At 37.7% G+C, this 23,602-nt stretch overlaps 1 protein-coding gene across 2 annotated transcripts in view; it reads right to left on the reverse strand.

Moving 5' to 3' along the window:
• The window catches only part of MAN2A1 (mannosidase alpha class 2A member 1), a 59,698-nt gene extending 40,233 nt beyond the window's left edge, over positions 1–19,465 (reverse strand). Inside the window, exons 1-3 of one of the 2 annotated variants that reach the window (XM_058167798.1) lie at positions 17,791–19,465; positions 6,944–7,204; positions 2,107–2,251 (exon numbers count right to left, since the gene is read on the reverse strand). In XM_058167798.1, the coding sequence (XP_058023781.1) occupies positions 2,107–2,251; positions 6,944–7,204; positions 17,791–17,931 (547 nt within the window). In that variant the 5' untranslated portion in view covers positions 17,932–19,465. Of the gene's footprint in view, positions 1–2,106; positions 2,252–6,943; positions 7,205–12,075; positions 12,317–17,790 lie in introns of those variants that run through there. The other variant, XM_058167799.1, reaches the window with a different exon arrangement.
• Positions 19,466–23,602: the final 4,137 nt, after the last annotated feature.

A 23,602-nucleotide genomic window follows, 5' to 3' on the forward strand; every position in this document is an offset into this window, starting at 1 on the left:
AAAAACCTCCACAAAGTCAATGCAAATAGAAACAAATGTTATACAAAAAACTCAATAAAAAACTAAAGGTAATTTCAGTGATGAAAAATGAAGTCAATTTAAGTCTTAAAGGATTTATTCACTTGTATCAAAATGAAAATTATTTTCTTAAGGTAGAAACTAAGTAGTTATGAATCGCTTCAGAATAAAATTTCTGAAAGTCACTGAGTTTTCTAAAAGAAAAGAATGGGACAGTTAAAATTAATATGTCTTAGACATGTATGAAATTCCAAATATCAGGGATTTTAAAAGGCCACAATTTGAACATAAAGAGGAATATAAAATACTAATCTAAAAAGAATGAAATGTGTGGGCAAACTTAAGAACTGAATTAAAATAAATTGCTATAAAAGATGCTGGTTTCTTTTCAGTGCCTACAATATTGATATTTGAATTGTACAATAATCTTCCATCAGACTAAAAAATAGCCGCTTGATTGTTTTAAAACAGATGAACAAACATACATTTGTCTTTTTTATATAGGGACAAGAAATCAGGTAACCATTGTATTGAAGAAATACAGTAACTAAAAAATAAATGTCAAGTATTTGTCAGAATTTCTGGGACAATAATTAGTAAAGCAAAACACAACAAAATGAAATAGATGGTATGTCTTGCCAATCCACTGCTACTCAGCTTTTATTTAATATGCCCTCTTTTGGTCAAGTTAACCACTAAAGGCAAACATAAAAGGAAGTAGAAAAGCATTAGGAACTATTGTGTATACGTCCTGAAAATCGTGTCAGCTGTTAGCATTAAAGTCTTGAATTATGGATACAGTGACTATATGCTCTCTTTATTTCAAAAAGCTGCCTTTTAGATTTATACTATACTATAATTTACTTATTTATTTTCTTGGTTTTACTCTTGAAATTTCCTTTGTAAAACAAAGTTATAAACATTTTTTTTTATCCTTATGAATCTCTCTCAAATTTGCTCTCTTTCAGGTTTTGCCCTTAATTTTTTCCATAAAAATATGGTCACTGCAATTATGCAAGACTCAGGCCACAGATTTAAACTTCCACAGATATCCTATAATTTTAAATAATTTATTAAATGCAAGGACCTAATTGTACAGTAATGAGAGTACAATAACTGTTATTAATTTGATGAGTGTTGGCATTTATATTTAACATTTGAATTATTCTTTCAAATAACTTAAATCTTTATACAATAAACTACCTGAAATATGGAACTGGGTTTTAGCTAATATGGCATAACTCTTAATGTAATGTGCAAACAGGCTATTGTATTATATATAATACGTAATATAATTACGTATTATATTTAAGTAAGATTGAAAGATATAGAATGTTTATGTGAATAAGGAGTATACCAACAGCCTGAATCTTCTGTAAATCAAGTTTCAGGCTTAAGATATTGCCATGTTGGTTTTTGCTTTGTTTTGGTTTTTTTTGTTTTAGAATACTAAAACTGTAAACTTTGGCAGAGATCTAACCATCTGGGAAGGTATTATGCAATTGTCAGCAAGTTCCAGAGAGCCTATTTGCCATCATTTTGGGGTTCTTAACAGGCTGAGATGATGTAGGCTGGAGTATTTTCTTTTTCTCTTGCTATTTTCTTAATATTTACTCAAAATGAAAGAAATCCTTTCTAGTATTCACCCTTATTTGAGTCTATTGTTTGCAAATCCTGTATTTACTGGCTACTGCCTGGCAGCCAGTGCCAACAGAACCATATTGTACAATCTCTTTATTTTGAAGTGTAAAATCCAATCCAGTGTTTATTGGTGGTAGGCTGAAAGATTAAGGCACAGAGATTAAGGCAAACAGAAATTGTTGTGAATTTTGTAATAACAGCTTAGTATGTCACTGGTCTCTCATTTTTGCTCATTTGGTTATTTCTGTACAATTTGTACTGAAATCTAGCCAGCTAGAGTGATTACCTGCTGATTCTGTAGCCCATAAAGTATTTTTAGAAGCAGTGGAATCAAGGAAAATACATTAATAAAAAAGAATTATATGATGATAAAACATTATGTTTCATGGAGCTGAGGACACAAATATGATTGCCCCAAACATATTTTGAAGCTTTCTGAACTGTTACCTGGATCATTATGTGAGTGAGGTACAACAAAAACTTGAAGAGGTTTATCATCCCACTCATGTTCATCATAAGTGATGTCAAACCCTTGCTTCCAAACTCCACCATCTGGATTATCAAAAGGAAGAATGTCATAGACTTTCAGCATCTAAAATGCATAAAAAGAATAGACCATGATATATAAAATTAAGAGGTCGATGAACATAGTTCTGAAAATATGGTTGTGGCCACTAATTTACTATTAAACAAAGTTCAAATAAATCATTGAAAGCCAGTTTGATCTGGTGATAAAAGGCACAGGACTAGAAATGAGAGCCATGACTTCTAGCCTTGCCTTAGCTGTAAAGCTGACGGAATAACTTTGAGTCAGTCACTCTCTCTCAGGTTTAGGAAGCAAGCAAGGGCACACCACATATTTATCCGGGCAGTTGAGTCAGCAAAGACTCTAAGGCATGGATGAATAAATAAATAAAGAGCCTGGTTCCAAAGTTCTGTTTGAATACTACATTCAAGGAATACTTTTCACAGATTTTTATATAAGTATTATTTGTCTAGATATCATAAATTGAACCATTGTACATATGTGATCGGCCATAATAGTCTAAAGTATGCCATTCATCAGCTTTTATAAACATACACATATTTGATATCCAACATTCCTAATGTTCAACTAATTTTTCCAACAACCATTAAAACACACGCCATAAACACACATATTTATTATGTACACATAAAAATATTCAAGTATTACTTAACATAACACTAATGATCATGAATAATATTCAGCCTTTACTGCAGCTTCAGGTAAGCCATATTTTTAGATTAAATCTGCCAATAACAAATGCAAAACAAAATATTAAACAAATTCAAATTTGCATTAAAAGTCAAAAGTTTTAGTATAGATATTGTAATCTGTGTCATTTTAATTTTTTAGCTATTTGCTATTTGTTTTATAACTTGCAAGTTGCCCAGAGTCACCTTGTAGGGGAAATGTGTGGCATAAAAATTTAATAAATAAAAATGAATTACAAGCAAAGTAAAGACAGACAATACAGTTTCCACCTAAACTGACAGACCAATACATAAGAGAAACAAAGTTCAGTTAAGTTCTCTGGCACTTGCTCTGAGCAAATTGGATTCTTTCTTCATGAAAGTTACATCAGCAGAAATTATTTTTTAAGAGAGCAATACATTTCTTATCAGAAAACTTTAAGAATGTAGCCAATTCTTAGAAATTCTGATAAACAAATTATTCCTAGGAAAAAATATTATTTTACGTATAGTGCTGCCCAAACTGCATTCTCCTCTTTCTCAGGGACACAACACATACCCCAAATATTTGCATTTGATGGAGAAAAAAATATTTGCATTTGATGGAGAAAAAAACCCAAACCCAAGCAAAATTAAAATAAGCTAAAAAGCCAATGCTTTTTGTATGTATTATATATGTATTTACCTACAAAACATTATTACCATGGTTACAGCTTTCCTGATATAAAGGAAATTTTAGGCATATTCAGACAATTTGCAATGGAATTCTATTAGGAAGGGGTTGGGATCAATTTGTACACTACTGTGCTCCTTTCTACAATCCAATACAAGAAAGAAACCAAAAATTAAAATTAGGGAGAACATTATTTCTTTCAACGTCTGCTTCAATTTGACCTGTCAACTTCAGATAAATGAATAGATAGTAAAATTGGCTACATTTTTAAAAATCGAACTGTAAGGAGTAATACTTTGTAATATTTTATTATTTAAAATTAATAGCATACTAGCTGATTTTCTGAAGAGTTGTTTGCTTGTGTGTGTGTGTGTGCGTGCATAGACATAACTTCTTGTGATTTTCTAAGGCTCTTGGAATCCATTACTTAGGATTCCCCAACCCTCAAGATGGTATGTTTAAAGAAACTGATACTATATAAAGCTGCACAAGCAGAAGAATAAAGCTGTAAAATCTCGAGAAAATAGAAAATACCAGCAATGTATACTGGTTCTGATTGCAATTTCGAAAACTGTTTCTTGTTCTGGAAAACTATTTTATTATCAGAATGGTTCTTCCTTAACCCCTGGAACTCTATGTGACTCTATTCTTTGCAGTAGCTGCTGCCATTTGAAAATGGTTCAAGACCCTTTTGAATTGCTTTTGACATGCTTCTACCAGAGTAGCAGATAAGTGAGGGATTATACTGAATGCCTCAATCCAGAGGCCTAACTGCAATGCCTGGGTTCTTAAACTTCATTAGTGTCCATATAGCTTTTGCTATTTATTTACTTATAAAAGTTATATATGTCTGTCTTGTACATTAACCTTGGACAGCTAACAATGAGAGAATATAGAAGTAACAATCAAAAATAATATACTAAAACCTGTATATTTTTTCAAAAAAATATTAATCAAGGCACTATATAACAAAGTACCATATAACAAACTCAGCTATTCAGACCACACATATAGTCCCTAACAGACCAAAGGTTGTTACAGTAAGCGTGCTGGCAATTTAATTACTTGCCAATTCTACTTTTGGGGGGAAAGGTATCATCTCAAGGAATCTGTTAGAAATGTAGACTTGACAAAATATTGGTGGAATATCGGACAATTTGTTGTAGCTACTATATAGTTAAATATAACAGATCAGAACAGGCAACTGATCTGCAATCTTAGCATTCTTAGTCATAAGCAAAGTCTGGAGTCTCACAGGTTTCTTATCCTGCATTAAATACTCAAAGGCGTGTAAACAGCTATTACATCTCACAATAGGAGAAAGTTGGAATTCCCCCGATACTCTGAATCATAACTGGCCAAGGATTTGAGGAATTTTAGTCCCAATAGTACAAGGAAGAAACTATTCTCTTCCCTTTAATAATGAAGATGTAGACCTGCCATCTACACACATTTCAGAAATCGATGACACTGCAATGAACTGCAATCCCAGTAAAGCACTTCAAATCATACAAATGCATATCCAAAGAAATCATTCTAGGAAATGCCTAATTATTTTAATTTGTGTAATCATGAGTGCTAAGTGTATATATTCAGAAATTAACCTGATCCAAGGCCTGGAATTTCAATAAATTTGATTTGAACATATCTGAATGACTGCTCCTACAAAAGCTTTGCATGATATGAAATACTAGCCATCATATAGAACATGGCTGCCTAACATGAGGCTCCTGGCTGATGTGCAGCCATTAGAGTCCCTTTGGCCACAAATTTGAAAACCTTTGTGACATGATTTCTCATACTTTTGGAACAGAAACTATATTGTAAGCCCTCAAACAGACAGACAATTCAAGCAAAAATTTTTATTTTATTTTATTGAGCAAGCCATTGTCGGTAATTTACTGAGCTTCCCTAATGTTGGAAAAAGATAAGCAAAACACTGATCTGACTCATAACTGGATGTGCTATCTTGATCTCAGAACAACAAGGATCTAATAGCGGTGAATCCCAACCACTTATGGGAAAAATGAACAGAGCAATATTCTAGGAAAAAGACCAGACTTTTGGGAACTTGGAATGGAACAGAACTAAGGGGAAGAAACAACAGCTGTCAAGATTAGTTTTGCACAATGATTTGAAATAAAAAGTCAAATTACTGGCTATTAGCCTCTAGTAGTGCATTATTTTCAAATATATTTTCTCAAAAAGATAAGCATTTCCACAGTAAGTACAAGTAGTCCTCAATTTTAATCAATTCCTTTAGTGACTGTTCAAAGTTACAATGGTTTTGAAAAATGTGACTTATGTCCGTTTTTCAGTTACAACCTTTGTAGCATCACCATGGTTAGGTGACCAAAATTCAGATGCTTAGCAACTGGTTCCTATTTATGACTGTTGCTGTGTCCTAGGATCATGTGATCATTGTTGCAACCTTCTCACAAGCAAAGTTTAATGGGGAAGCCAAATTCTCTTAACTAATCTTACTAATTTATCCACTGCAGGGATACTGCACAACTGTGGCAAGAAAGGTTGTAAAATGGGACAAAACTCACTTAACAAATGTTTCACTTAATAACAAAAGTATTGGGCTCAATTGTAGTTGTAAATCAAGGACTACCTGTAATGTCTAAAATACAGCCTACTTTAACATTTGGTATAGTAAATATCAATATAATAAAATTTGCAGCTACGGAGAAAGCGTTATTTTTAATTGTAATCTACAATTTTTAAAAAATAGTTCAAGTCACTCAGACAAAAAGCATTGTAAAGAATTTCCTCCAAAATAGTCATTCATTTAAGATTGAGTGACTGTAGGTTATTGTTTGATATATTTGATCTCTAGTGAAGAAATTGTATTGAAAATTCTTTACAATGCTTTTGTCTGTGAATTTCTCCTTCACTAGAGATCAACTGTATCAAACAATAACCTATAGTCACTCAATCTGAAATGAATGAATAAAACAGTAAGGGAAAAAGTCATTAGCAAGTATACTCAGTTTACACTCATATCCAAAAAATACACATATTACAAATGAATATAAACCATTTAAACCAGGGCTGTCCAACTCAGCCCATGGGCCGGATGCATCACATGCTGGCCAAACTCATGCCCAGTTTAGCGAAGGAGGAAAAAGTCCTGATACATCACATGACACTGCTGTGATGTGAGTTTGACATCCCTGATTTAAACCATCATATTTGCATATCATAGCACATTTTCATTGGCTATCCCAGTGATTTCAGTATCTGCATGTTTGTTTGACCAACCTACCAGTCAATTATTTCAGTTTAGGAATCCAAGTATAACTCTCTGAAAGGCTACATAAAAATCTCTATATTTCTTTGGCAGAGGACTAAAAATAGATGGATAATAGCTAATATTCAACTGATTCTTACTTGAACATCTGAAGCTTGACTTCCAATCTTTGAAGCAAACTGACAATCTTCAGGCTCAATTGAAAGATATGCAGTGGCAAGAGGCAATACTTCTGAAAAATTTCTTTGATTAAAGTTTAACACTTCTGGATTATGTTGTCCATCTTTGACAGATTCACTCAAATTGATCACAGAATCTCTTATGTTTGAAATAATTTCATTGTTTTCCGCCAGCAAACGTTCCAAGTGGTCTATTTTCTCTTGCAGTATTGAAAGCTGACCCTGTTGAAAAATACACAATTAGACATCCAAATATCCTTATATTTATTTCCTCTCCCTGTTCTAAATATCATAGCAAAGACATTGTAATTATCATCAAAACAGTGTAAGAAACTTTCTCAGAAAAGAAACAGTATTCAAGATTCTTTCATTCTTTAATTAAAGTGAATTCGTGTAGGATTTAGAAATTTTCTGAAAAAGCAAACAACTGTGGTACTCTATTTTGCTGCAAACCTAAAAAAACAACCAGCCCTAATTTTCATTCTCCCAAATCCACTATGAATTCAGGAATAAGTTCTAAAATTGTCCCACCATTAAAATAATTTATTCAAAATTATACTATTATGGTATCTTAGTAGGCTACAATGGTATCTTAGTAGGATACAATGGCATTATTTATTAAGATAAGAATTAGCTATATTATAAAATATTGTTGGAACCGAAAATCAAAAGGAATAATTAGCAGCCTTTCAGAGTACCTACAGAATTGCAGTCTAGATACATCATCAGTTCAAAACATTTTATGGGTAAGTGAACTATTTGCTGTAGTTTGAAATAACAGATTAAAACGATTTTTGCAGGTTTATCTATATTCTTATTTTTCCAGGAAGTAGATATATATTTCCTTGTTGATTCATTGTACCTCATCACAGTATTGCTACTTTTGAAAGCGTATTTTTGAAAGTGTAATCTCCTATCATAACAACCATACTGCTTTCCCTGCTATGATACCTCCAGAGGTGAAATGCTCCCGGTTCTGACTGGAACTGGTGATCTGTTAGCGCCTGTGGTTGGTGATTTGGCAATCTGGTAGTGATGGCGGAGCAAAGCTCCACCCACCCACCTGGGTGTCCTTACTTCCTGGTTTTAACCAGGAAGTAATGTGTTTTTTACCTTCTGCGCATGCACAGGTCTGCATGCGCATGTGATAAAGCGAGTGAAGCGAGCGCATGCATATGGCACATGCACTTTCGAACCAGTAAGGAAGGTAAGTAGATTTCACCCCTGGGCACCTACTATATACAGGTGTATAAAAAACACCTGCATAAAAATATTCTTTTCATTTCATTTAGTACATTTATTTGCAACTACAGGTTTTAGCAAGAATTAGAAGAATATTGCATTATTAACAGAATTAACAAAAACACAGGCTTTTTATATTTTCTTAGATTTTTAAAATAGACATGTACATTATATTTTCTGTTCCCACCATATAAACCAGTGGCCCCCAACCTTTTGGGCACCAGGGAGAAAGGTTTTTCCGTGGACCAGAGGGTGTGTGGTTTTGCATACTACCTACATCCTACTGAGCAACTACGTGCTAGATGGAAGGGAGATCAGAAAATTGGTATAGAGCAGAACGAGGGAAATTTGGTAAAGCAAATTAGAAATCAGTCTCAGGAGCATATAAAGAGATTGTATAATGTGTTACTTGAAATAGATTCTGAAAGGGACTTGGTAAAGGATTGTATGATAAAGTGGGCACAAAATTTTCAGGAGCCAATATTATTGGAAACTTGGGAAAAAATTTGGGTTAGAAATGTTAAATTCATGAGCACAGAATCTGAGGAAAATTTTATAAAATGTTTTATAGATGGCATCTAGATCCTAAAAATTATCGTGTATGTATCCAGATATGCAAGCAAAATGTTGGAGATGTAATTGTGATGGCTACATATTTTCACATTTGGTGGACTTGTAAGGACATAAAGGCCTTTTGGATAAAAATTTGGTGGATTTTACAAAATGTTTTGAAAAAGAAGATAAAGTTCCTGCCGCAATTTTTCTTGTTGGGAATTATTACGGATTGTACAGTAATTGAGACTAAATTGATTTTAAACCTAATAACAGCAGCAAGATTACTAATAGGACAATACTGGAAGAAAAAAGAAGTACCTACAATAGAAGAATGGATATTGAAGGTTGCCAATTTGGCTGAGATGGCGAAGATATCAGCCTTTTTGAAAGACAATACGCAAGAAAGATACTTAAAGGAATGGAAAAAATGGATTGACTATATTCAACGTAGATATCAGACTAAGAGTTATCAGACTGTTTTTGAATGATTATGATGCATTATTCTTGATTGTTTTTGGGGGAAGTTAGGAATTGATGATTGTAGGGGTATAATTAAGTTGGGATGAAATTTTTTTAGCATATGTTTGTTTTATTTTTAACTATACCTTGTGCCCGTTCCGGGAAGTCGGGGGGGGAGGGGGGTTGTGAAGGGAGGGGAGAGGAGGGGGGGAAAGGGGGAAAAAAAATTTTGTAAAACTTTTTGAATAAAAAAAAAAAAGTATGAAATCAAGGAACAAGATTTATTGCCAAGATTATGATTCAGAATATCAAAGATGTAACGCATATTTTGTAGCTTTACCCTGATATTCAAATTTTCAAAGAATCTCATGCCAAAAGCTTCAGGTTTGGAAAAACTATTTTAAGATCAGGCCAGTATAATGTTGAATTATGCAGAGTCCTTTTTAAAAGTTTTGTTTTCAGATTATGTGTTCTATCTATCTATCTATCTATCTATCTATCTATCTATCTATCTATCTATCTATCTATCTATCTATCTATCTATCTGGCTTTGTGTGTGTGTGTGTGTGTGTGTGTGTGTGTGTGTGTGTGAGAGAGAGAGAGAGAGAGAGAGAGAGAGAGAGAGAGAGAGAGAGAGAGAGAGAGAGTGTTCCAGCATAACTCTGGAATGCCTTGAGCAATTTCAACCAAACTTGGTACACAGATGACTTACTTTCTGGAAAGAAATATTGTGGAAGTAAGACACCCCTCGGGGGGGAGGGGTGTTCTGTTAAGATACAGCCTGTTGTGCCTTAAAATGGCTTCTATTGTTTAGCACAGTGGAGTTGCCATGGTAAGAGCTTCACAGTACTCCACAAGGGGGCTCCCTCTGGTAAGGGGGAAAATCCAATATTAGAAATTACATTTGGTCCAGACATTTTCAACAAGGCTTTATTATTCTTGAGGACAAATGTATGGCCATGATCAATAAAACATTACTGCAACTCGGCCTGCCTGCACCACTACGAGACCGACACGATGTGTACTTCACACAGATTACATATGAGAAAAGAACTACAATGTCAAACAGATTAGTGCATATATCACGGACAAGAAGCCATTTCTAAATCAAGAGCAAAAAAAAACCACCATACCAAATGATCATGGATCAGCTACCAAAACAACAAGGTGATATCATGTTACTTGATGCTTCTGGGGGCACAGGGAAAACATTTTGAACTAATTTAATTCTCGCGGAAATCAGAGCTCAAGGTGAAGTTACTATTCCTGCCTAATACAAGTTTGGGATAAGTAAATACCCAGGCAACGCCAGGTTATCAGCTAGTCAATAAAAAAAAACCCTGCAATTTCTGCATGCCAAGTAATCTGCAAATTGAAACAAGTTTACTCAGGAATCAGTCCCACACTAATCAACACTCCCGTAGCTACAGTGAGCTGTGCAACAGCTCAGAATCAGCAGCAATTTTTGTCAAGAACGAGAAGTATTTAGGTAACATTAGGTGACAAGTGTAGGAAATATTCTAATCTGAGTAGAACAGAGCTTTTGTTGGGAAATAGTACAGATATTTTTTATTGCTTTGTACTTGTGTTAAAGAAAGGTTCAAGTACAATTTATTTATAGAATTTACTTTGAAGTAATTTTTTAGTCTAAAACAAAATAAGTATTTTGTTTTAAAAATAAATAAGAATAAGATAAAATAAGATAAAATAAAATAAAATAAAAATAAGAACGACTAGCCTTGTGGTGCAACCAAAACAATCTGGAACTGAACACACTCAAAACCGTAGAAATGGTGGTAGACTTTAGGAGAAACCCTTCTATACTTCCACCTCTCACAATACTTGACAACACAGTATCAACAGTAGAAACCTTCAAATTTCTAGGTTCTATCATATCGCAAGATCTAAAATGGACAGCTAACATCAAAAACATCATTAAAAAAGGACAACAAAGAATGTTCTTTCTGCGCCAACTCAGTAAGCTCAAACTGCCCAAGGAGCTGCTGATTCAGTTCTACAGAGGAATTATTGAGTCTGTCATTTGCACCTCTATAACTGTCTGGTTCGGTTCTGCAACCCAACAAGAAAAACACAGACTTCAGAGGATAATTAGAACTGCAGAAAAAATAATTGCTACCAACCTGCCTTCCATTGAGGACCTGTATACTGCACGAATCAAGAAGAGGGCCGTGAAAATATTTACAGATCCCTCGCATCCTGGACATAAACTGTTTCAACTCCTACCCTCAAAACGACGCTATAGAGCACTGCACACCAGAACAACTAGACACAAGAACAGTTTTTTCCCGAAGGCCATCACTCTGCTAAACAAATAATTCCATCAACACTGTCAGACTATTTACTGAATCTGCACTACTATTAATCGTCTCATAGTTCCCATCACCAATCTCTTTCCACTTATGACTGTATGACTATAACTTGTTGCTGGCAATCCTTATGATTTATATTGATATATTGACCATCAATTGTGTTGTAAATGTTGTACCTTGATGAACGTATCTTTTCTTTTATGTACACTGAGAGCATATGCACCAAGACAAATTCCTTGTGTGTCCAATCACACTTGGCCAATAAAATTCTATTCTATTCTATTCTATTCTATTCTATTCTATTCTATTCTATTCTATTCTATTCTATTCTATTCTATTCTAGTATTTGGTTTAGTATTAACAAAAACACTGAATATGTTAAACGATACATGATATCAACATTTATTAATAACCCCAACTATTGTATACAAAACACAATTCAGTTTCAATATCTACATGTTCCAGAAGACAAGAGAAATATTTCAAAGACAAAGATTAGAACCTTACCATGAAATGGTTCTAGTAGGGCTGTACAAATCCTTTAAAAGAGTTACTTCACAATGTGTCGGAGTGAGGGTGTCTGCAGGGAAAGTCAATGACATCCAAAGGGCATGTGCAAGTAAGGGATTGAAACTAGACCCATTTTTAATTAAAATAACTGTGCAAGGACTGCAAATGCAAGGTGATAACTGCAACTTCACTATTCCCTTAAAATTTTAATTTCTACTGTTATATTTTTGTTAAATATTAGCAAGGTTCTAATAATTGCAATGGTTTCAACTCAAATAAAACTAGCTGTTTTCATAATCCCATCATTCAATGGTAGCCTGATGTGTATTCATTACAGCTTTTTATGGTCTCAGCCTTCCGAACTACAACCAACATGGCTGATATGGTTTAACTTCATTAACCAATCAGGTTTTAATTCTTTTATTATTGTTTTATCTTCCATTTCAGATAATCTGTGAAAAATAAGACAGGCCTTGCCTACAGATGTAATGGAGCAGAGACATCTCTTCTCTTTAAAGCTGAAATGAGGTGGTATCTTGCTGGTGTTCTTGCATGAACAGCATTTAGCATCCCTTTATCTGATGGTCAGAATGTACTACCATTCACTAAGCTGACTGGGGTTTATTGAAATTGAAATCCAAAGTATCTGGAGAAAAAGTTGAGGAAAGTAGCCTATATATTTCATTTTAGAGAATTTTCATGACTAATCAGCCACCACTGAAGCAATCCTCCAATGTTATATGATTTCCAGCTTATCTTTATAATATCTGTTAAACATACTTATATTGAACTAAGCTTCAAATTTAGTGGGTGGTTTTTAAGCAAGTACTATAATTCATAATATTTTAAAATCATATTTGAATCTATAAAGATTGATAATCTCAAAGGAAATTATGTATGTACACTATTACAATGCTGAGGAAAAAGTTTAGAAAGTCATACATGTGAAGTATCATTTTGTGCCCCCTAGTGGTATATTAAGCAAACTAGACAAAAAGATAAATTTTTAGTTCTATGTAATTCTTACCTACTACTATAATTTATGAAAGTTATTACAAAAGGAATCCTCTACCTATAAAATTAATATTTTGTGACTGATATCCGATTGCCTACAAACAATTTTACAGCTTTTTTATGTATTGTGAAAGCTTTAAAAGAAAAAACTGCTCAACTATTACAAAATCATGTATCAGATATATGTTTTTCTCCAGCTTGGCAACACTAATCTTAACAGTTTAAAATGTTCAGTACACAAAACTATCTTAAATTAACATGGCAAATCAAAACATACATTTTAAATGTGTGCCATATTTCTCAAGGCTTAGAACAGTATTTTCTCCTAATTTCGGTCAGTTCACTTCTGCTGTATGCACTGGTCTTGGCTTTACATCTTCAAGCTTGCTTCCATAAGCTTGACTATAAGCAACACCTTCAGAAGATGTTACCTCATCAAAATGACAGCAGTCTGGATTATTCGGCAATTATGCCTGCATTGCTCATAAGAGCTACACACCTCTTTGGGACTATTCCTATGGTTGGTTCTTTGTTCACTCTTTTCATATTCTCATTTCTCCCTCAGCTCTGTCACAATCTGCACCACAGCCCAGCATTTGTAAAGAGATAGCTCAGTATTTCAGTAAGAGCAGGACTGTTACAGGAAATGGGAAATGTGGATACTAACAAACCAAATAGCACACATCCTTCCTTCCACAGGCATTAATTCATTTTATAATTATTTTAAAGGCTAATATAGTAATTTAAAATACATATGTAATTTTTTATATGGTTGCTGGCTGATATGTATGGACACATACAAAAAAAAATATGTCACAAGAGCACATTAGAACAGAGGAATCTCCAGAATTGGTTTGGTTGAAACTCAAACCCCAAGGCTAAAATGGTGGGAGAGGTGGGCACTGCAAATAATTTTTTGACTGCATTCATATTTTTTGCCTATTTCTTCCTTAGTAGACAGAATCTTAAATTCAATGATACCATCTTTGCGGATTAAATATGTTATAATTCAAACCCTTACCATATACAGTAAGTACAATTTTTAATTTTAAATGTTGCCACAATTTGCATCTGTACACTTTTTGGAGATAGGAACCTGTCTTCAAGTGAAAATTCCCCCTAACATTGAACAAGTTTAATAATGGCAACTCTTAGAAGTAAGACTTGTTTAAACAAGAATTTCATTAACAAGAGCACTGAGTCCAGATCACAGGAAGTAACTGTTCCACTCAATCCTGCCCTGATCAGATCCTATTTGGAATACTGCCTCTAGGTTCTAGGCATCACATAAGAAAAGGTATAGTGACAAACTGGATCTTTTAAAAATATTGGAATAGAGAAGAAACTAGTAAATTGGGTAACTTAACAGTTATAGATATCAAAAAATAAAGTGATATGTAATATTCTGTTCAGATGACAAAGTAGAGTTTATTCAAAATAGTGAAGATTAAATTTACTTCACTTTTATAAGTTTAACCAAGACTTTAAAACATTCTAATAAATGTATTTCCAATCCCACTAAAAATCCTAAGTATTTCAAGAAAAAGACATTTTACAGTATATTGAAAACAGTAACTTTTTGGTAGTCTTAATTGCAATGCAAATTTAACAGCATGATAAGTCATTCAAGTTAAATGTCACCCTTGCAAAAAATGAATTCCCTTTTTTAAAAAACTGTGTATCATCCTTCAAAGTAAAACCATCTATATCAACATAGCCTTTGTACTTCTGTTCCTAATGAAAAACACTGCATTTATAATTTGTTAGCTTACAACCCAGACAACATCAAGACATCTACCATGTTTATTGTCTGTGAATGCAAGCTGGAATTCTGCCCTGATCTACTGCTCTGAATCAGATTGTGCCTCCAGGCAAGTTTACAGCTTGCATGCAACCTAAGCCATTGTGAGGCCTGTGTCAGGGAGATAACTGAAATCTACAGCTGCACAGTTCTGCCAAATAGAGATTCCTGGATGGTTTGTTTATATCCATTTCTCAGCAAGCTTAAGCATCTGCCTATCATATTATCCACAGGCAAACACTAAGCTAGAAATTTTAGCTTTCTTTTATTGCTCTGGCTGTACTTAATGTTTTCTTGCTTTAAGCAATCATAATACTAACTTGTGGGTTAAGTAAGCCAACAATGTTCCAATTCTAGCTAAGCACTGCATATAAATGCTTTTATTTGGCACAGCATCCAATTATCTGAGATAAATAACAATGGATAAGAAAGGGGAACATGCAGACTTCAGTAACCTAACTGGTTCTTTTAACTGAAAATCCTATCTATCATAGGAAGAATTCCTATTACTCTCTCAACAGATGGCAGCACATTGGTGTTACAATGTTTTAGGGTAGAATTAGTCACAGTTGTAAAACTGTTAACAGTAAAGAGATACTCATCATTTCCAGTCTATCAAGTAACAGGTCTTTCAAAATAGAAAACAAAGATACCGCCCACCCCAAAATCACCTGCATCTTTTTGTTTCCAAATACATTTTTACAGAACTTCAATTCACATATACTATGTTGCAAAAATAAAATAAGAAAAACTTTCTAAAACATTACTATAAAGCACAAAACACTGTGAAACTTACCAATCTATAGCTTACATATTCGACTTAAATTTTTAAAACCGCTGTATTACATAAATTACATAAGTTCTGACAGTGCTGCCTTATCTTTTTAATGAACACACCTTATTAAATGTTCTTCTACATTGTTTGCATTTAATGTATTTAATTTGTTTTTATATAAACCACTTTGAGATGCTTCAACATAGGAAGCAATACATATTAAATAAATTGGGTTTTTTTACTTTTTAAAAGAAAGATTCCTTTACATCCCCTCACGGACCAGTACTGGTTTTGGTCTGTCAGAAACTGGACTGTGCAAGCGGCAGGTGAGCAAGCAAAGCTTCATCTGTGCATGCACAGAATCTAAGTAGCATGCAAAATCATTCTCCTCCCCACCCACCCCTCCCGGTCCATGGAAGACCATTTTTCTTCCAAAACCGGTCCCTGGTGCCAGAAAAGTTGGGGGGGGGGCTGCTTTACATCACAGCATGAAAGGCCACTGAGTGACTTTGGGCCAGTCACTCTTTCAGTTCAACTCATTTCACAGGGATGTTATGACAAAAATAGGAGAAAAAAATATTTTAATCACCTTGTGTTATTTATAAAAGAATTTTTTTAAAAAAATCTAAAACCTAAAAAAGTAGGAACTTGGAATTTTAGAACCACAAAATTAGGCAACACCATGAACCTTTCACTGCATAATACATTTTGTAATATACAGTTTGCTAAATAGTCCAGAGTCTGGCAGTTCTAAATAATATTTATAATACAATGGTTTATTTGTCCTACTTGGAAATGTAGCAGATGTATCGGACTTGGTTCAAAAGCAAGCAAACCTAGCATTACATAGTTTTTTAAAAATGTAGAAACTCAATGCCATAAATTACCACCTCAATGCCATATACAACTCTATTTTCATGCACAGAACAAAACAGCTATAGAAAGCACTGAACTTTCATACTTGGTTAACTTTTTAGCTACAAATTAATTATCAGAGTAATGTAGTGGTTGGAATTTCCTACTTTCACTGAACTCCTGAGTTCAGATTTAGTGCTGGGCCAATCTAGTGCTGGCCAATCTTCCACTCATCATCTATCACACAGGCTGCTCAAAGAATTCAGAATTCAAAGCATCTTAAACTACAGTTATGTGATAAATAAAACACAATTGGCTGGGTTTATTCATTACCAACCATATTTACCAACCATATTTGGATATTATACTGTGCCATAAAAGAAAGTAGCTTTTTTGTTGGAAAGGGGTTACTGCACTATCCACAAGTCAAAGTAAGAATGTGAAAGGAAAACAACACGGAGCAGTTTATACTCTAAGAGCCCTGAAACTCATTTTAACAGTCAAGTAAACTTACACTTCCTAGACTTAAACGAACTTTCATCTCAAAGTCATGCGAGAAAAGAGCGCCTGATAAAAACAGCTGACTTACATTTTGAGAGCAACATCCTATCCTTGTCTACCTTTCACCTTTCTCCTACAGGACACAAGAGCAAACCGTCTCTGGAAATTCTACCCTTAAGTCTTCATCCCTAGTCACTACTGGAGATGTAACAAAAAGCAGTGGTTCATAGGCATAGGATACCGGACTAGGGCAAGTATATTCTTTAAAATCCGGTTCCAGGACTGGACTCCGGCTCGTGTGAAATCTATCCAGTACAGCTATGATTGAGCTTCCATTTAAAATCTGCTAGAGAGTGGGCTGCTCTCGGTCGCTCGCTCTCTCTCTCTCCCCACAATTAAACCTAAACGGTCAAGATTTAGCTAAGAAGAAAGCTTAAAGCTTCTTTACATCCCCAGCAAGCCTGCTTTGATGGAAGGGCTTGAGGTCCACCGTTTCCTTTCTCCCCGGATCCGAGACAAGGAGACTCCCCAACCCCCCGGCACTTCCTTTCTGAAGATATGCCTACTCTTGCTTGAGTCATCCGCGCCACTTCTCCCCCCCCCTTTTTTTTTTTTACAGACGGAGCGCTCCGCATTTTCTCCCCCCTCCTCCCCGCCTCTTCCCCGAAGCGTCCCAGCTTGCCGGGCGAGCCTCCCTTTCCACCCCACCAAAGCCGCCTCCTTCTTTTACCACCCCGCTCCGCGGCGGCTGCCGTCCCTCGCTCACCTGGGGGAAGGAGCCTTCCCGGCGGTGGTTCTTGGGGCTGTCCAAGTGGCTCCGATCCAGCATCAGGTAGAGGGAGAAGATCACCACGCAGAAGATCGCGCTGCCGAATATCGTGAACTGCCGGCTCAGCTTCATCGCCATCCTACGCCAGGCGGAAAACAGCCCCAAGAGATCAGCCCCGGGTCTCCTCCGACGCGCACCGGCCCAACGTCAACGGCCGCTCCAACAATCAAGTTCTGGCCACGTTGGTGAAAAGTCCCGGCCCCGCTGCCTACCCGGCGGGTGGCTGGAAGGACGAAAGTTCCTCCCGGGCCCGGACAGTTTGCAAGCGGGGCCGGGACAAAAGGGTCGCCCGAACCCGACTCTGAATGCCGCCGTAACTCAGCTCAGCTCCCCCGTTCGAGGCGAGCTAGACCGGTTAAAAAGGCATCCGAACCTCGACCACGAAAAGAGCCCCGTTGTACGATCCGCCCGGGAATTTCCGGAAAGGGTGCGGACGCTACTCGTGCTTCGTCGGAGCGGATAGAGAGGGGCCCGGCAAAGGGGAAACGCGCCCGGGCTTTCGACACACCGAAACCCCGGCCGCCAACCCTGCCGCGCCAGCTTCCCTCGCCTCCCCAGAGCAGGACTGGCGGCAAGAAGCGAGAGGCAGCGGCTCCACAAACCCACAAGGCGGCGCGAGGGAAGGAAACGAGGAGGAGCCTCGCCCCGTCCTTCCCGCCCTCCCGTCGCCTAGCAACAGCAACCGCGGCTATGGCGGCCACCTTAGGCTAGAGCGCCGCGCGCCCCGCGTCACCGGCGTCGAAGCTCCCAAGCGCTCGGCTCGCCAGTCAAGGTGGAGGGGGTGGGGGTGGCCGAGAGGCGGCGGCGTTTAGCCCAGTGGCGACCGCAGGCTCTGCCATTACACCCCTCCGCCTCCCATGCCGTTTAGCTAGAGCGCGGCGTGCGCCAAGCCAAGGGCTATATATTCCCTTCGCTTTCCTATTACGGGCGCCGCTGCTTCGCTTGACTTCTCTTTTGTGTGTGTTTTAATGACTAGGACACGCGCCCGCTGAGCTCGGGATGCGTTTTGTGAGGCAGCGGGTCCCACCGCGCTCGAGACAGCCGGCACAGCGACGCTTGGGGCATTTCCGTGCCTGCGGGCGGCCGCAAAAATCGTGGAAGGAAGGAAGGAAGGAGTTTGTCAAATGTGTCGGGGCGAGAGAAAGCCCCTTTTGTACACCGGGAAGGCTTGGAAGGGAGCAGCTGCTGCGGCTGCAATTTCTGTGGATATTTTTTTCCACTCTAGCTGTTACTACTTTCGAGTTTGCACGGCAGATGTGGGCGGCGCAGAAGCCCGGCATTTCTCGTCTATTTTCAGGCTAGATAGAACAAGGTGTCCCCTTAACGCCTGATGTTTCCACCTACTCGCCCTTTATCAAGCAATGGGACACAAATTGGGACGTTTTCTTTCTCTTTTCTTCAGGTTAATAATAATAATAAAACAACACCCACCATTCTATATTTGACATGCTGACACATTCTTCAGTGACTGCTCATAGCTAGAAGAGAAGGCCTTACTTGTTTGCTCCAGCCCCGCTCTCTAAATTGTCTTAAGAAGGTAAGGATAGGCTTGTTGAATGGGGCCAAAACCTGTCATTTTGTTTCTCTCACTGGCTATGCTACATATTTCTGGGGCGTTTGTAGGCACCTTCTTTACTGCCTTTACTTCCCCTACTTGGGATATTTGGAAACTGAATTTTCAAAAGGTAAGTAGCGCTGATAGACTCCTCTTCCACGAATGTATCAAATCGCTATAGTGGTTCATTATCACATTTTGTGGTAATGAATTCTGATTAATTAGACTGCAAAGAAATTCTTTTGTTTGACACCTAAGGTGGTATTCCAGCTAGCATAATTGGAAGACCACTGCTTTAGTGTTTTGACAGGAGTAAAAATCCTTCACCTATAAATTAATGGTTTATACAGCTTGATCATGCCTCCCTCAGATATCTTTTTTCTAACCATAAATTGTGGTTGGGTTGTTATTCTGGGGGAGGGGGTTGGTTTAGGAGATCAGTACCAAAGAATTGTTAAGATTTTCTGCAGATGGTTTACGTCACAAGGCTTCCTCAGTACAGAAGAGGGAATTTTCTTGCAATATCTGTAATTACGTAAAAATTTGGATCCATGGGAGGTTGATTGGTGATTGAAGGTTTCCTAAAAAGTAATAATTTAGTTGTTTACAAATGTCTGCAGCAAGTATATTAATATCTTGGTATCTTGCAAGGCCAAACCACAAAGGAAGTTCAAGGCACCTGGCTTATCTCTGTTGCAAGAAAATTCCTCCCCTCCCCCTGTTTTGCTTGTACTTTTACTGATTTCTTAGAAGACTCATTACTATCAGTAAGATGCAGAAGTAGGGATGAAAGATTTTAACATAGGTATATTTAATAAAAAATAAATCCCTAAATGGATACAGGAAGAATTGCTTCAAAATATGCATTCCAATGACAAAGCATTGTACTCAATTAATGTAAACATAATTTCCCATGCCCAACTTTTTCTGAAGTTACATATGAATTTTGCCTAATTTATCTACTTACAGCTTTATCATGTTCAGGTACACCTTGGGTTATGATAGCAGTTGGGACCAGGATTGCTATTGCTAAGTCATGCAGTCATAAAGTGTGGCCTCACATAACAATGGCAGTCTTGGTAGTCTTAGTTGCCATTGTAATCCCAAGGTGCCCAGATCATTAGGCAGGAAGAAACAAAACATAGAGAAGTATATGGAGATTGAGAAAAAGAGGCTGTGACTCCACAAAAATGCAGGCCAGTTGGGAAGCAGGGTATGGCTCTACGTGAGTTAGGAAGGCTAGGGGAAGCAGGGAGTGGCTCTTGATTTGCATTGACTTCACTTGTGGGAAGCTGTCAGGAAAGTTCATAAATGGCAATAAAATGACTGTGGGACACTACAGCCATTGTAAGTGCAAGTTGCTTGACAGGTGCTTGAATCAAGATTGCATGACCATGGAGATGATGCGATGGACTGGTATAAGAACCACTCCTTCGGTGCCATCACAACTTTGAATGGTGGTTGAATGAGTGGTCAGTAAGCGAGGACTTACCTGTATTGATGTTTCCAAGTTATCTCCTGAAAGTCTAATAGTGAAGTGTGATACATATTCTTACTTGTAATGTTTGCACTAAATTTAAATTACATTATAAGTATACTCAAGCCTTTTTGTAGGTACAGTTTGACTGAACTCCATGGGCAGGATCTCTGTATTTACCATCTAAACCATGGGTAAAATTGACTTACCTTCCTTACCAGCTTGGAAGTCCACACACCGCGCATGCTCACTTCGCTCACATATGCGCGTGCATCACATGTGCACATAGATCTGCGGCATGCATAAAACTTGCACATGCACAGAATATAAAAAAACAGGAAGTATTGACACCTGGGTGACAGGTGTCGCTGGTAGCTTGGCGATTGCTACCAGATCGCCGAACCACCGGCTACAATTGCTACCGGATCGCGAGATCCAGTCAGAACCAGGAGCATTTCACCCCGATCTAAACTCAGACTCAACATTGTATGCAGTAGTTGCACAACCCCGTACTTTGAACCTCCCAACCACCCCAGTTACCACTCTGTCATTGGTAGGTGCCTTCCTTCTGTTTTCTAAAAATACAAATAATAGGTCAAAAACATAAACGAGTATGATCACATTGGGGAAGATTTCTCTAAGACAGGGGTCTGCAAACTTGGCTCTTTTAAGACTTGTGGACTTCAAGAGGTCGACCGCGAGGGGCCTCACTTGTGGGGTCCCGCAGTTCAACATCTACATGAAGCCGTTGGGTGAGATCATCAGTGGTTTCGGGGTGAGATACCAGCAGTACGCTGATGATACTCAGCTGTACTTCTCCACCCCGGGCCACCCCAATGAAGTTGTTGAAGTGCTGTCCCGGTGTTTGGAAGCCGTACGGGTCTAGATGGGGAGAAACAGGCTCAAGCTTAATCCCTCCAAGACGGAGTGGCTGTGGATGCCCGCATCCCGATTCAGTCAGCTGCAGCCGCAGCTGGCTGTCGGAGGCAGTTATTGGCCCCAAAGGATAGGGTGCGCAACTTAGGCGTCCTCCTGGATGATCGGCTGTCGTTTGAAGATCATTTGTGGCCGTCTCAGGAGGGCCTTCTACCAGGTTCGCCTGGTTCGGCAGTTCGCCTTCCTTGATCGGGATGCCTTATGCACAGTCACTCATGCCCTCGTTACCTCTCGCTTGGATTACTGTAATGCTCTCTACATGGGGCTCCCTTGAAGTGCACTCGGAGGCTTCAGTTGGTCAGAATGCAGCTGCGGGTGATAGAGGAGCTACGCGTAGCTCCCATGTAACACCGCTCCTCGCAGACTGCACTGGCTGCCTGTGGCCTTCGGGTGCACTTTAAGGTGTTGGTTACGACCTTTAAAGCGCTCCATGGCTTAGGACCTGGGTACTTACGGGACCGCCTGCTGTTACCACATGCCTCCCACCGACCCGTGCGCTCCCATAGAGGGACTTCTCAGGGTGCCGTCCGCCAAACAATGTCGGCTGGCGGCCCCAGGAAGGGCCTTCTCTGTGGGGCTCCCACTCTCTGGAACGAGCTTCCCCTGGTTTACGTCAAATACCTGACCTTCGGACATTCCGTCGCGAACTGAAGACCCATCTTTTTATTCGCGCGGGGCTGGCTTAATTGGATTTTAAAAGGGAATTTTACCAATTTTAAATGGGGTTTTAATTGATGGTGATTTTTAATATCAGGCTAATTTTGAATAAGTTTTTTAAGGGTATTTAAATTGTGTATATTTGTATTGTTGTTTTTATTTTGCCTGTACACCGCCCTGAGTCCTTCGGGAGAAGGGCGGTATAAAAATCAAATTAAATAAATAAATAAAATAAATAAACTCCCAGAGCTTTGCTGGCTGAGGAACTCTGGGAGTTGAAGTCCACAAGTCTTAAAAGAGCCAAGTTTGCAGACCCCTGTTCTAAAATAACCTCTGGGTTTGAGGCAGGAATTTCCTCGAGATTTCCTATAGATTACAGCTAGTCCTCACATTTAATAACCGTTCAAAGTTACAATGATCAGATTTACAAATGACACACATTTATGTCCATTGCAGCAACCCACAGCCATGTGATTGTCATTTGCATGCTTCCCAAGCAGCTTCTGATAAGCAGCTCTCTACAAATCATGCTTCCATTAATGTAATATTTCAATGTAATTTTTTTAGTTATTTTCCATAACTCAGAGATAGGAAATTCTGCTTTGCAGATCATTTTGATTTAATGAATAAAGCAATTAATCTCACTAGCTGAGTTCCAAAACAATGGAATGCCAAGCATACTTACTGTTAGAATGATTAAGACTGCATAAACATGCTGATGACTTACTCCATTGCTTACAAATCTGGGCAATTGCACATGGAGGCTAGTCAGGTACAACCACATTCCAAACATAGACTTAGTTGTTTCAGAAACTGGATAGCAACTGAATTGACCAATATTGTCCAGAACTTTTCTGAAACTGAAAGAAATCCACTTGGCTCCACATAGCTTACTGGTAGATAGCAAGTGACTTGAAACTGCTGGAATAAACATGTTACTATTGTACAATCGTTTCAGCTGCATCCTTTGCATCAGAAAATACAAGGCTCTTTTCCTTGGATATGTGCCACTTTGAGTTAAAGTTCTACAATCTAAAATTTCAACATTGAAATGTCAACATTGCCTAATGTTTCTTATGAAAGTAAACAGATTGACAAAGGAAAGATCTGAAAGAGAAGATTTC

Source organism: Ahaetulla prasina, chromosome 2 (genome assembly GCF_028640845.1).
Source record: "Ahaetulla prasina isolate Xishuangbanna chromosome 2, ASM2864084v1, whole genome shotgun sequence".
Classification (NCBI taxonomy): domain Eukaryota; kingdom Metazoa; phylum Chordata; class Lepidosauria; order Squamata; family Colubridae; genus Ahaetulla; species Ahaetulla prasina.